General features: G+C 40.5%; 1 protein-coding gene across 1 annotated transcript; it reads right to left on the reverse strand.

Moving 5' to 3' along the window:
• Window positions 1–1,436: 1,436 nt before the first annotated feature.
• Window positions 1,437–13,752, reverse strand: DENR (density regulated re-initiation and release factor). Its single transcript, XM_081251622.1, has 8 exons — window positions 13,617–13,752; window positions 12,708–12,821; window positions 8,848–8,867; window positions 8,056–8,140; window positions 5,681–5,764; window positions 2,902–3,018; window positions 1,872–2,011; window positions 1,437–1,766 (listed from the first exon to the last, which is right to left on the reverse strand). The coding sequence occupies exons 2-8, from the start codon at window positions 12,811–12,813 to the stop codon at window positions 1,722–1,724; spliced, it is 597 nt and encodes a 198-aa protein (XP_081107748.1). The 5' UTR covers window positions 12,814–12,821; window positions 13,617–13,752; the 3' UTR covers window positions 1,437–1,721.
• Window positions 13,753–14,061: the final 309 nt, after the last annotated feature.

Raw genomic sequence — 14,061 nt, forward strand, 5'->3', positions numbered from 1 at the left:
CCCGACAAAGGACTGAACCCGGGCCACAGCAATGAAAGCGCCAAACCCTAACCAGTGGACCACCACGGAACACCCGCTGAACTACACATTTTAATCAGAGATTAAACTCTTGCATTTTAAATTTCAGGTCAAAGAAAAAAGATTCACACATATTATACACAAGGACGATTTTAATCCTGCATTTTCCTGCAGTACCATCCACTGCTGGCTATATATGGACTGAAACTGCATTTGCCAAGAACTGTGAACATTAGGAATCTTTACATGAAGTCACACGTGTTGATACAAGCACAAAGACATCTTCCAGCACCAACAGAATACACACATAACCACATACCAAATGCTTTTGATGGCTAAATTTGCTTCATCAGATAATTTTATTTAGCTAAATTCACAGTTAATGCAGAATTTCATTTTCTTAATTTACATCTTTATTATACATTCTAAGACTTCAACTATTTAAAAACCCACTAATTCATTTAAGATTGCAATTTGCATGGCAATAAACAATGGGTTCTAAGTTTCTTAAAGGTGTCTATAGCAATTTAAAATACCATGAGTCTTCTTTTTAGTTTGTAGCACCTGACATAAGACCTTTATAAAAACAGATTTTAAATTCATTTAATGTACTCATTAAGATTCACTGTCACTGTTTCTCTTGTAAGAAAAACACATTTTAACTGCTATTTCCCAGACTATATTGAGCAATGGTGTATATTATTTTCAAATGGTTAGGAGAATTTCACATAAATTTATAGCCAGAAAAAGAACCCCGCCTCTCTGGATGCCTCTCCACCCAAAACAATGAGGAAAATAATGTATAAAATGGATTTGGGGGTCTGACCTCCTACTTAACACTATCAAACACCTTTCCAAGTATTCTTAGAAAATATCTTAAAATATATGCAAATATTCTACCATATGACACACCATCATTTAACCATTTCCCAATTGTTCATCTTTATCATTTGCCATTTTTTTAGGAGTAGCACTTTGATGAACACCTTCATCCATAGTTTTAAGCAAGACATTATATCTTTAGGATAATGTCAAGAAGTGGGTCAAACAGTGCAGATAGTTTTAAGGCTTTTAATATACTTTATCAGATAATCTCCAGAATAGCTTGATCAACTGTTACCAACAATATGTTAATAGGCCCACAAAGTGAACTTGGTTGGTGACAATGAAGCAAATTCAACCACAGATCCATAAGGTGCTCAAGCATCTCAAAACTATCAGACCAAAGAAGCAAGGAGACAATTACTGGTGATGAAGCCAAATTCAAATTCTTCAAAGTATCACTCAGCTTAACAACCAAAAAAAAAAAAAAATCATGATTTGATAAAATCATGATTATTTAAAAATAATCAACAGAAAAGCTTTCCACAGAAAGTCTAATTTTTCCAAAAATAAAAAGTTAAAAAGAAAGAGAAAAGTCAGTACCAAATGACCAAAATTTTTTATTTGACTAAATTCTATTTCATGCATAAGCATGACAGTCTCTCTTGTTTATCAGACTTTGGCAACAACAACAAAAAAAACAAGCAGCCCTGTACGGAACAGTGAAAATGCCAAGGGTGAGGGTAGGCTACAGTTTTACTGTAGGATAAATATATATATATATATATATATATATATATATATATATTTTAAAAGGCCTCTCTCCCTTTGGCCATATCAACAATCAGTTCAGATCTTTAAATACAGACAACTTTTCAAAATCACTTCTTCACTTCTCCAAGATCTTCAATGCTATCATCATCCACCTGTAAAATAAAAATTACATTTCATGAGTTGTGGTTATCAACTAACACAGAAGGAACTTGCTTCAATAACTTATTTCTATAGATGCATATGTTCCAAATACTCACTTCTGGCCATTTTTCCTGAATGACATCAATTATGTCATCTGTAAAGTCTCCCTGAATGATGATTTCATCCTCCCCTGTTACTGAGGCACCACAGGAGAATTTCTGAGCAAAAAACCTTTGTGCTTCTTTAAGATCGATTTCTGTTATTTTAAAAAAAGAAATAGCAAGACTATAATTGGAATCATATGTCAAAGATATTTTTCCATCTTGAAATTTAATCTGCATTTTAAATTCATAGAACAGATTATGTTAATGGATTTCATGTTCCTTTCAGAACAATAATTACAAACTACCCATAGGCAGTCATCCTAACAATTCAACTTATATTTTTAAGGTCAAATAAAGCCTCAGTACATAAAAATAAGATCATCCACACTATTCCTAACTCATACAGTAAGACCAAAATAAATCCAGGAACACATTAATTCCAACATTACATATACACTTCCAAGTATATGAAGTTCTTTTCGTTATCCCTTTTTACAGAAGAAAAATTTACAGCAGAGAAACAAGCCTAATATTTATGACGTGGTCTAGTAACTGTTTCATTCCATGTTGTCAAATGAAGAAACCTAATCACCGTGGTTTCACTATTCGTTCAAGTCTTCCAGGAACTGAAGGGGCTCTGAAGCAGGACATTCTGCCACTAACCACCTTCCCTCACCCTCTGCTGTCATCCCAGAAAGGATAGGTCATTTTGCAACCATTTGGCTACCGAGACTGCAGGGAACAAGGAGCAGTGCTGGTAGACTTCACGGGGAAACCTATCCAGCCCTCCTCATTCTACATAAAACGAGCCCAAACAGAAATTCTGGAAAGGAAAAAGTTAAACCAGTCCCCTGTGCAAAAGATTTTTAAGTTGCTTCAAAATTTGATTTAGATCCTATGGTTAGAAATGCAAAATCTCATCTTGTATCTTCTTAGCAAAAAACAGAACTGTAAAATTTTCATGATACTAGATTAAAAAGAGAGAGAATGAAATGAATGAATGTAGTTCACACATTTTAAACATACTTAAGCTTGGACTCACCAAAAGTTGCAAGGCCACACACTCTTGTTACATATTTCTTCTTTGCTCTGGGAATTTTGGCTATCGTAACCTTTTGTGGTACAGTCTTCTTTTTTTGTTTTATTTGACCCCTTCCACCTTTATTTATTAAGAAAGAGCTCAGGATTAGTTGTTCTGTTCTTATCATAAATAGAGAATACTGTCTCTAAATTTATTAATTTTCAAAAGGTATGAAATACTAATTTCTGAAGTTTCTTTTTCTAATACAAAATTAATAAACACATGCATGAGTATTCATTCAACCCATAGTTATTAAGTAGTATGTGCCATGCACTGCACTAAGGGCTGAGGACACAAAGATGAACAGAAGAAGAACATAGTCACCGCCCTCCAGGGTCTCTCAGTCTAGTGCAGGGAAACAAAAAGTTAAATAAGTACAGCAACCTGATATATACTGTAACAGGATCCACGAATATGGCACTACCACAAGCTTTGCAGAGAATGGCTAACTCTGCTTCCAGAGGACAGGACAAGTTTCCTAGAGGAAGAGGCATCTAAGTGTTTGCAGAATAAGAAATGGTCCATTTGAAGGGAGAAAGGCTGGGCAGATATAAAAAGGATACTCCAGGAAAGGGAAACAGGTACAGAGACAAGAAAGGGCATATATTTGAGAACTACACTTGTCTTCGTGTGTGTGTGTGACAGGAAAGTGGGATTTACTGGTGGGCGTGAGGAGGGGACAATGGCGCTCAGGAACGCAGGGCCCGCCATCTGTCCAGGGGCCACGACTAGGCATCTATTTGACCCCCCACAGCCATCCAGGATGGGCCGGTTTTCTGCCACCATGTTTTCAAATTCACCCACATTAAACTTAGTAAATCCCCAATTCTTGGAGACGTGGATCTTCTGGCAGCCAGTGAACTTGAACTTGGCCCTGCATAGGGCCTCAATCACATACTCCTTGTTCTGCAACTTGGTGCGGATGGACATCACTTGGCCAATGTGGCCAAAGTGGACCCTGGCCACTGTGCCCTGAGACTTTCCAAAGGCACCACGCGTATCTACCTGGAGCCTAGATTGGGGACAGCATGCCAGACGTGAATGTCTACTGCAAAGGGCTGTCTCCAAGATCCCTTAGGGCAACCCATACAGCCAACAGGCTGCATACACTACCAAGGAGGCTACTGGTTGCAACCACTGCACACCTGGCCCCAACGGGGAAAAGAGCACAGTCGGCTTAACTGGCTGCAAATACACTTGTGTTGATGAAGGAAGCGTATGGATATGTAAGAAAGGAAGCCAGAAAAGCAAAGATTATATACCAGCAATTTAAGGAATAGCACAAGCTCTGTCATTTTATATTGCAAAGAGAAGCCAGTGAACAACTGACTATGCAGGAGTGAAATTACTGATTTATGTTTTGTCAAGATCACCATGCAGTGTGGACGGTGGGTCTGTGAAGAGCAATGGTAGAGAGGCCACTGATGAGGCTCCTACATTAGTTCAGGCAGAACTTAATCAAAATCTGAATAAAGCAGTGGCAACAGTAATGGCCACTAGGCACAGGATAAACAGAGGAAGGAGAAGAAATGACAGAATTTAGAACTGATTAAGAGGGTCAAAAAGAAAGAATCTAAGACGGGTCTCAGGTTTCTGGCTCAGATGACTGGATAAACCGTGCCGTTAATAACCAAAGTGAAGAAAACAGAAGATGCAGATTTGGGACTTAGTAAGTTTACTTTGGAAGTGCTGTGTTTGAAGCACCTGTGAGACCACATGCGCATTTCTAGTGTAGAGCCGTGGGCCAGGACTAGAGACATAAATGTGGGTACTGTAAGCGTAGAGCGGTGGCAGAAGGATGTGGAGGAATCATCCAGGGAGGACAGGCAGAATGAGAAGGCAAGTGGGCCCAGGACAGAATCCTGGGAAACACCAAGTTTTAAGGGACACAAGGGAGAAGAGAAGTGTGCACAGAAGGCTGAGGAGCAGTGAAAGGAGAACGAGGGAGGAAGCACAACACTTCAAGCAGGGAGGGCTCAGGTGAGATGCTCTTACCACTGAGCAGTCACCTAGCCAGTCGTGACCCTTGTCAGAGGAGTTTCAGTGGCATGAAAGTCAGGTTAGGATGGACTGAGGAGCAAAGACTCAATGACCGAACTGAAAGGGGGATAGTAAGTCTAGCCTTATTAAGGAAGTCTGGCTAAGAAGGGAAGGGGGAGGAGAATAGGGCAAAGAAAGATATGAGCTCTTGGGGGAATTTTTTTTTTTTGAATGCAAAGTCCTAAAATATATTTATAAGCTAATTTTAGTCACAGGGGAGAATTAATTTAGGAAGAAGAAACAGGTGGGGACACGATCCAGGGCACGAGGAATTCATTTGAGAAGGAGGAGGGGTAAACAGGTATGCCTAACTGCTGTAAAAAGAAACATTCAACTGAGCGGACAGAAGTAATGAGAGAACAAAATCCTTTTTAAGTGTCCTCACTCTAATTAAATAGAATACACAGGTCTTTTAATAAGGTAACAAAGTTTTTAAGTCATAAACAAGCTGGCTGGATGCTTTTTATGTATATATATGGCAAATGAAGCATATTTTCTTAGATCCAATTTACTGATAAAGCCCGATTCATACGAAATCCAGTCACCCTGAGAACATGATCCTGTATCCCTCTGTGTGGCATTCACACAGAATTGCAGTAACAGGCAGATGTTATTCACTTTGGGAATGCTTTCCCTTCTTATTTCTTCAAGCAGAAGGAGGGTATGTTTGTGTAAATCAAATCATGGATTCAGGTCTCACCTCTCTTTTGTTTTTTCTTCTCTTCCTCTTCCCCTGCTGTTCCTTGACCCTCACTAATTCCAGCTTCTTGTTTGGGTGAATTTTCTAGATGTAAAAACAAAATCCAAAAGCATTAACATCACTTCATTATGTTAAAAAATTACTTGAGGAACCTCAAACACATATAAGGTATTTTACCAACAAATGAGGGTAACATTTATAAAGCAGGCGATTATATTGCTAGATTCCTATCAAGCCTAATTCTGAAGTCATTATGATAAGTATATGGTGATAGAAGACAAAACAAAGTCTTTGATATGTGAGGATCACAATTTTTTAAGCCACATTAAAGGAGCACAGAACACTTAAGACTCTACAGGAATATTTAGCATCTAAGCGTACTAGTTCTGTTAACAGGAAGTCTGGTCCTGAATATGAAGGTATGTCCTAGGCAAGTCATGTTCAGGGCCCACCATGTAGACTGTTACACCAGATTTGAGGGATCTTATCCAATCACGGACAGCGACTATGTTGAACCAGGGGGCTGTGTCTCATGCAAACTATCTGAAAATCAAAGCAGCAAATAGTGGGATAACACTGGGTATACGTGACAGGACTGTTTCCAGCCCAGGATTTCCCTTCTCCCTACTACTGCCTTCATTTTTAACCATCTTGTAAGACAGGCCGTGAATTTTAGCTAATTGAGGAAATCTGTTCCTCTGCAGTTTCCTTACCTCTGGCAACAGCAACTTCATTCTTCTAGTTGCTTCGGTCAAAAATTTAGCTGCCCCTTTTTCTCACATCCCACATTCAACACATCAGGAGACCCTGTCAGCTCTACCTTCAAAACGTATCTAGAATCTGACCACTTTTCACATCTCCACTATTACCATTCTATTCATCATCATCCTGACCAGATTAGTGCAGGAGCCACCTATTTGGTCTCCCTGCTTTGCTGCCTAAGCCTCTCTTCAGTCTATTCGTAACATAGCAGCCAGAGACACTGCTGAAACAGAAGTCAGACCATATCACTCTTCTGCTCAAACTGCTCCAATAGCTCATCTCACTCAGAGTGAAAGCTGAGACCTGCCGTTTAAGCCATGGTCCTTCACTACTTCTCCCACTTCATCTCCCACCCTTCTCCCCGTCCAGAAACAAAGGCCTCCTTCCTGTTTTTTAAATATGCTGTAAGCGGTAAGTGTTTGCCTCAGGGCCTTTGCACTGGCTGCACCATCTGCTTGGAATGTTGTTCTCCCAGATATCCAAAGGACTCTCTCCCTCACTTATTTTAGGTCTTTGTTCAAATGCCATCTTTTCAGCAAAATCTTTCAGCGCTACCACCTAAAATTTCAAATTCCCTCCCCAACAATTCTTATCTCTCCATTCCCTGCTTATCCTAATTTAATGTACTTATTTCATTTGTCTTGTTTTACTTATTTTGTCTCTCCCTCTAGAATATAATTTCCAAAGAGTAGGTCTTTTGTTTACTGCTTTATTCTCAGCATCCAATAAGAGTGTATAGCATATAGTATGCTTACAAGAAGTAATTTGTTGGACTTCCCTGGTGGCAATGGTTAAGAATCCGCCTGCTAATGCAGGGGACATGGCTTCGAGCCCTGGTCCAGGAAGATCCCACATGCTGAGGAGCAGCTAAGCCTGTGTGCCACAACTACTGAGCCTGCGCTCTAGAGCCCGCGAGCCACAACTACTGAGCCCGTGTGCCACAACTACTGAAGTCCGCACACCTAGAGCCCGTGCTCCGCAACAAGAGAAGCCACTGCAATGAGAAGGCCATGAGCCACAACGAAGAGTAGCCCTGCTCACTACAACTAGAGAAAGCCTGTGCACAGCAAAGACCCAATGCAGCCAAAAATAAAAATAAATTAAAAAAAAAAAGAATTTGTTAAATGAATGAAAGAAAATATATGCCCCTAATCATTTACTCTTCTTTATATAAGAAAGTTAATACTTTGACCTATCCTGTCTCTGAGATAAGACACATGAAGCAGTCTGTGATTTTTTTTTTTAATTTTATTTATTTATTTTTGGTTGTGATGGGTCTTAGTTGGGGCCGGTGGGCTCCTTAGTTGTGGCTGACGGGCTCCTTGATTGTGGCATGCGAACTCTTAGTTGCAGCATGCATGTGAGATCTAGTTCCCTGACCAGGGATCAAACCCGAGTCTCCTGCATTGGGAGGTGAATTCTTAACCACTGCACCACCAGAGAAGTCCCACAGTCCGTGATTTTATGTAAGGAATTTTAACCCAAGAACTTAAAACAGTTTTAAAGTTAACAGACATAGATAGATATAATTCTGTAATATCCTACTAAACAAATGCACGTTCATTTGTTTCAGGTATATAGGCTTTGATGAAAGAGGGAAAAAATGTTCATACCTACAGTAAGTTTTGCAAACTCATTTGGAAAATTCTTCTCTAACCATTGTCTACATTTAGCAACATCAGGCATATATTCACAGTACTGGAGGGGGAAAAAGAAGAAACTGAGTCACAACAGTACATTTTTAATCATTCTAATTAAAAATCATTCTTGCTATATATAGAATCATAAAACCAACTACTCCCACCTGACATCTTATCCACAGGAAATCTGTGTTCAACCAGGAAATGTCCCATAAGAAATTAAAAATTAAAAGACACCTCCTCACTGTAGCAATTTATTTCCTCTCCAACAAACAGAAAGGCCATTAGAAAAAGGAGGAAACAGACAAAAACAAGCAGGTGTTTTTCTTGCTTTGGACACATAGGTGTCTCATTTTCATGACCTGCCCGCAGAGCCTGACTTAGAAGCTTATCAACAGAAAGTCTTACACATAATTTATGCTTTCTCTTCTCTGTTTGGATGTTAAATTTTGGCTTTAAGGTTACTCTTGTTTTATTAGCTGACTATTCATGAGTTCCACGCAAAAATCCAAACTATGTATAGCCAAGTGCAAAAGACACACACATATAACTCAAAGTCTAAAGAAAAATTTGTAGGACCATAAAATTATTCTAAACCAAAGTTCTCTATAAAAGGTTGAAACTCAAAAAAAAAAAAAAAAAAAAAACAAGGTTGAAACTCTGCCATCAAATAATGAAAAGTAAGAAGTTCCCAAGCTAGCGCTAAAATCAATGACCTCAAATGCAGAAGTTAAAAAAGAAAAAAAGAATTTTAGAAGGACTTACCTCTGTTGGTAACGAACAGACTGGGGATGGAGAGAAAAAAAGATTTGAAAATGTAAATAAATAAATAAATAAGTACACCCGTACACGTGTATACATACACACACACGGCTCACAACAACTTTTATTTTTAATCCGACAAAATGCTTCATTTGTTTTTTTCCTATAACTTTCCTGTACCACTTTTCAAATACTACCCCGTCATGCACTTTTTTTTTTGAGGTAAGTGGCACATGATTAATAGAGATATTATCTTAATTTTTTTTTTTTTGATCTAAAGAACAATGTCTCCTTCAGTTGGTAGAACATCAAACTATACTATCTGGCATGTCTTAAGGTTTTACCACAATAACCTCAACGGGTCTGAAACTAAGCTAGGATGGGAACAACTCCCCATACAACAAAGGTTGAATGGAGCTGGTTATTTCTTTTGATAACTTCACCAAAACAGCTGCTACTTTTTATTCATACTAACACATTTACAGACTTCAGTAGCACTTTTGCTACCATTTCTTTGCAATATACTTTTCCTTTTCTTTTTCCATATTATGCTACATAAGACCATGACACTGTGAATTTCCTTCCTTGGAAGGAAGGTTCGTTCAATCCTGTCACTGTATAGCCTGCAAAGGCTAAAGGACTAGAAAAACTCAAAGGGTTTCCCAATTTTAACTAAAACTCTATTACTGGGTCAACTGCTTATTTTATTTTTATTTTTAAGGTGAGGAATGGAATAGTTCAGTGTGACAACACCTTGAGATTTGTGAGGGAGAGGAGGGGTGGTACACTGTTAATAATAACAGCACTTACCACATATTGGGCACATGCCAGGCACTTTGCTATGCTTTATATTATTACATTCAATCGTCACAACCTTATAAGGTAAGAACTACCATACGTGTATTATGAATGAGAAAAATGAGACTTAGAACAAGTAACTCATTTGTATCTGGTTAGAACAGGATTTGAACCCTGCTGTTTCTGAAGGTCATGCTCTTAACCACTAAATTAGACCACACAACATATAAAAGCAGTGCAGCTGTGTGCCAGCCCATCATCACTCTTTTACAGATGAAGCCGAAGAAGGTTAAATAGCTTATCCAAGGCCAAAGGTGGCACAGGGCAGAAAACTAGAATCTACCATCTCTATTTCAGTTTAGAGTTCTCTCTACTAAAGCTCTCCTGGTTAACCAGAAGCTCTCTAATCCTCACAGTTCAAGTTCAAATACTAGTAGGTACAGATATTCAGCTACACTTTCAGGATATAATTATAGGTTAAATACCATTACAGCAAATACTAAAACCATAACACTTAGTACACCATTTCAAATAATATTTGGTTCAGCAAAATTCTAATACGTTGAAAAAAGTTGGACAAATATTCCAAATTCCACATTATTTGTTTTTACACTCTATTTCCCTCCACAAATGATTTACTATTTGTAAACTGTAGCCTTTCAAGGAAAAGACCGAGCAGTCACCAGCTTCACATCACTAACAGTGGAACAACCTGACATTATGTATCTGCTGACATGATGAGATATGATGAACAAAGCCACATCATCCATGAGACCTTCTGCTATGGTCTGAATGTTTGTGTCCCCTCAAAATTCACATGTTGAAATCCTAATGCCCAATGTGATGATATTAGGAGATGGAGCCTTTGGGAGTAATATTTCATTTATTCTTCTCAACAGCCCTCTGAAGTAGGCTGTTACCCATTTTATGGATGAGGGAACTGACCAAGGTCACCAGTGAGTAAATGGCTAAGCCAGGATTCAAACTCAGACTGAATTCAGATTCTGAAGTCTCAACCCTGCAGACATGTATCTCCCCAGAAATGACCCCATCCTGCTTACCCTTGTTTCTCACTATACTTCAACCAGCATTCTGCTCCAATCAGCCCCTGCTTTTCCCTCTACCCTCTCTTTTCCCTCGATCTTTAATATGAAGATACCATATAAAACCATGCCCCCGTATTTTTCTTATGAATTCATCCACCTTTCCTTGCAAATTCTGCCCATTACCTAAGGCTTCTCACTTCCTCACTTTGCTTTCCCAGCTTCCCTCTGAACAAAGATCCCTCCCTTTCCTGAAACCCTAATTCATAGCTATGGTCAGTACCACTGAATTTAGCATTTAATATTCCCTAAGTGCTTCTCCTACAACTAGACCTTAAACTCTTTGAGGAAAAGGTAATCCTGTCTCCAACCTAGTGCCTGGAATATCAATACAAACTAGGGAGGGAAATAAAAATAAACTTTTCTCAAAAAGGTTAGGTACCTCTGGTCAACACAAAGTATCACTGGGGTGGACTGCATACTTAGTGCAGTTGTTCAAAGCCATCTTAGGAGTGACATAAGCACTTGAACAGGATGGCTTTCATATACTGTATTTCATTAATTCTAATTTTTTTCATTTTTATAGGGATGCATTCCATAATTATGGCATGTCAATCTAACAATTTCTTCTTTCTTAGTGGAACCTAAAATAATGGTGCATCTTACAACATATGGAGTCTTAGATTTGGTGAATTAGGATACAAAGAACAATAGCTCCTAACTATATCTGACAAACAAGGAGGAATAGACTAAACTAGTATACTTTCCTAATAACAGTAATAACAGCACTTATCGTATTATGTTCTGATGTTAGTTGCTGAACCAGCTTTATAGGAATCAGCTGACTTCAGATGTAATCATCACTTTCATTCAGACCTTAAGAAACAGACCTCTAACCCTTAGTGAAATCAGGTAACTTGCCCAAGGTCACACAGCTAAAATTAAGCAGGAGCAGCTGGTAATGCCCAAGGTAAGGATGCAAACCCTGGCCCGTGACTCCAAAGGCAAACAATATAATCAAATAAGACGAATATCATTAACAGATCTCAGTCAACCCTACAAAAAGTTCCCCTGCCTACTCTCTGGGATATTTTACACTCCTTTTATTTTATCATCAAAGGTAGTCAATAAATGGTGAGTTGATACAATTTTTTAACTCAGTGACATCACCTCTCCTGTAAGTACTGTAAGAACTTAAATTCCAGAAGAAATCCCTATCACACTCACAGAATGTAAGGCCCCTGAGCACAAAGACCTTTCCTGACTTATTCATTATTCAGTCCCCAGCATCTAAAACTCCGCTAGGCACACAGTAAGTGGCCAAAAATATTTACTAAAAAAAATAATATTTACTTGCCCTTTTACTTTACTGTCTTATGTCTTCAGATTTTTCTAAACCTTTCCAAGATGCTAGTAAAATTAGAGTATTTCCAATTCACAAATATTTCTGGATTGAAAATGAGGAAAAGCACTCAAAGGGAATAAAATCTTGATTTACATTTTATTAATCAAACCAAGAACACTTTCCCAAGGCTGTCCTACTACCCATCGCTCCAACCTCAAAATCTTCCACTCATTATTGACACCATTCCTATACTACACACTATACTAATAAAAAGCTGCTTATTTCTCCGCAGACAAGCTTTTTCTTGCACAGCTGTTCACTTCATCCGGGCTGCCTTTCCCCACTCCCTCAACCAATCCTTCTCATCCCTTAAGATTCAATATCTTCCAAGAAGCCCACCTTTAATAGCCAGACTAGCAAGTAACATTAGGCTGGAAAAATCTATTTACACATCTCTATTCCAAGTGGACTGTAAACTTCTCCAGGCCAAGTAACAAGACACAAGTCACACAGGTTGGGAAAGGTCTGTTAATCCATGCCTCCTCTTCCCCAACTCCCAATTAAAGATTCACCAAGTGACAAAGATGAGAAAACTACTAGGACCAAATGTGAAACCATTTACCACAATGCATAAAAATACAGTGAGTAAAAGCCATTTTCTGCCTTCCAACACTTGCCTCCGCAGTAAAGGACTCGAAGTGGGTAATCTGCATCTAACTTGGTATTGCTCCTCGGGTCTCCTTTGCAATCATGCCCACCGGATTCAGAAATGTCAGCAGCCATTTCAAAACCTGTAAGCAAGGAAAATAACACATCTTCACTATTTTGGACCAAGACGCCCAGAGAAGCAGTGTTCAGGTGTAGTCCGGCCTCCTCCTGCTAGAAATCCCCACACCCCGAATCTGTTTCAATTCTTTGCTGAATGAGAGATACAAGCTGCATTAGGATTCATAAAATATGAGTAATTCTGGGCACACCATTTTCCAGGTCTACAGGGAAGCAAGTGACAACAGTGAGACTCACAGCAAATGGACCATGACAACTAGGGGGAGGAGGGCACTAGTGGAAGAGGAAGCAATGGGGAAAAAGATGGGGAGGGTGAACTCGGTAGGGACAGGGCAAAAGGTCTGGGGGATGATCTGTAAAGGATGCAACAAACTGCAGCAACAGGGAAAGGCCACAAAGCAGCTGAAGAGGCTGGAAACGCCTACGAAGAACGGGTGGGTCGCCGGAGGTGCCCGGAGGGCTGGGTGTGGGGTGGGCTAGAGGCCAAGGGAGGGACGCGTTAGAGTCACGGAAGGGAAAGGGAGTGGGAGGGGGCGGGGAGACCAGAGTCTGAGGAGAGAAAATGCGGGCAAAAGAACCAGGAAAGGGCAGAATGGAAAAGCAATGAGGGGACGACAAGGGCGGCCAGGTGTGAGGGCGCGACCTGAGGCGAAGGGGCAACCCCGGGGCCACCAGAGCGGCCCATGTGGGCGGGTGTGTGGAGACGCCCGGCCCGGCCCCCTTCCGCCGGGGAGCACCTCAGCTTCTCCCACGCTCTCTACGAGCTTCCTGGAAGCGTGAGAGGCACGAGGGGTCATTACCCAGGCGGTCGTACAGCCTCCGCCGCCTCCGCGCCCGCCACTACCGCCAGCTGAAACGACACATGCGACTCGTCTTCCCCGGCCAGAGCCGCCCAAGAGCCCGTCTGCCAGCCGCGGTCCCGCGAGACAATAAACCCTTATCGCGAGATTCAGTCTCCGCTGGGCGGCTGTCGCGAGAAGCTCGAAGGCGGGGGCGGAGAGCAATTGGGAAGCATGCGCGTTCCGCTCAGGGGCGGAGCCAAGCATCATAGAGGCTGACAGCCAGTAGGCGGTGCTAGTTACCTATGGGAGAGGATGGGTGGTCCATGGTCGGCGCCCGGAAGGGGACGCTGTTTAGAGAGCGGAGACATGCATCTAAACCAGCAGTGACTCATTATTTTGAGTCGGAGAACGTGGCCCCCAGGGTCTGGGGTGCATCCTGGAGACTTGACTAACCTCCAGCCTG

The sequence above is a fragment of the Mesoplodon bidens genome (assembly GCF_964165515.1).
Source record: "Mesoplodon bidens genome assembly, chromosome: 13".
Taxonomy (NCBI): Eukaryota; Metazoa; Chordata; class Mammalia; order Artiodactyla; family Ziphiidae; genus Mesoplodon; species Mesoplodon bidens.

What these genes read in the sequence shown, in the direction of transcription:
- DENR (XM_081251622.1), bottom strand. Translation starts at nt 12,813, where the DNA reads ATGGCTGCTGACATTTCTGAATCCGGTGGGCATGATTGCAAAGGAGAC. An exon ending in TCGAGTCCTTTACTGCGGAG is followed by an intron (nt 8,868 to 12,707) that starts GCAAGTGTTGGA and finishes CTCCATCCCCAG; the next exon opens with TCTGTTCGTTACCAACAGAG. An exon ending in GAAGAAAAAACAAAAGAGAG is followed by an intron (nt 3,019 to 5,680) that starts GTGAGACCTGAA and finishes TAATAAATAAAG; the next exon opens with GTGGAAGGGGTCAAATAAAA.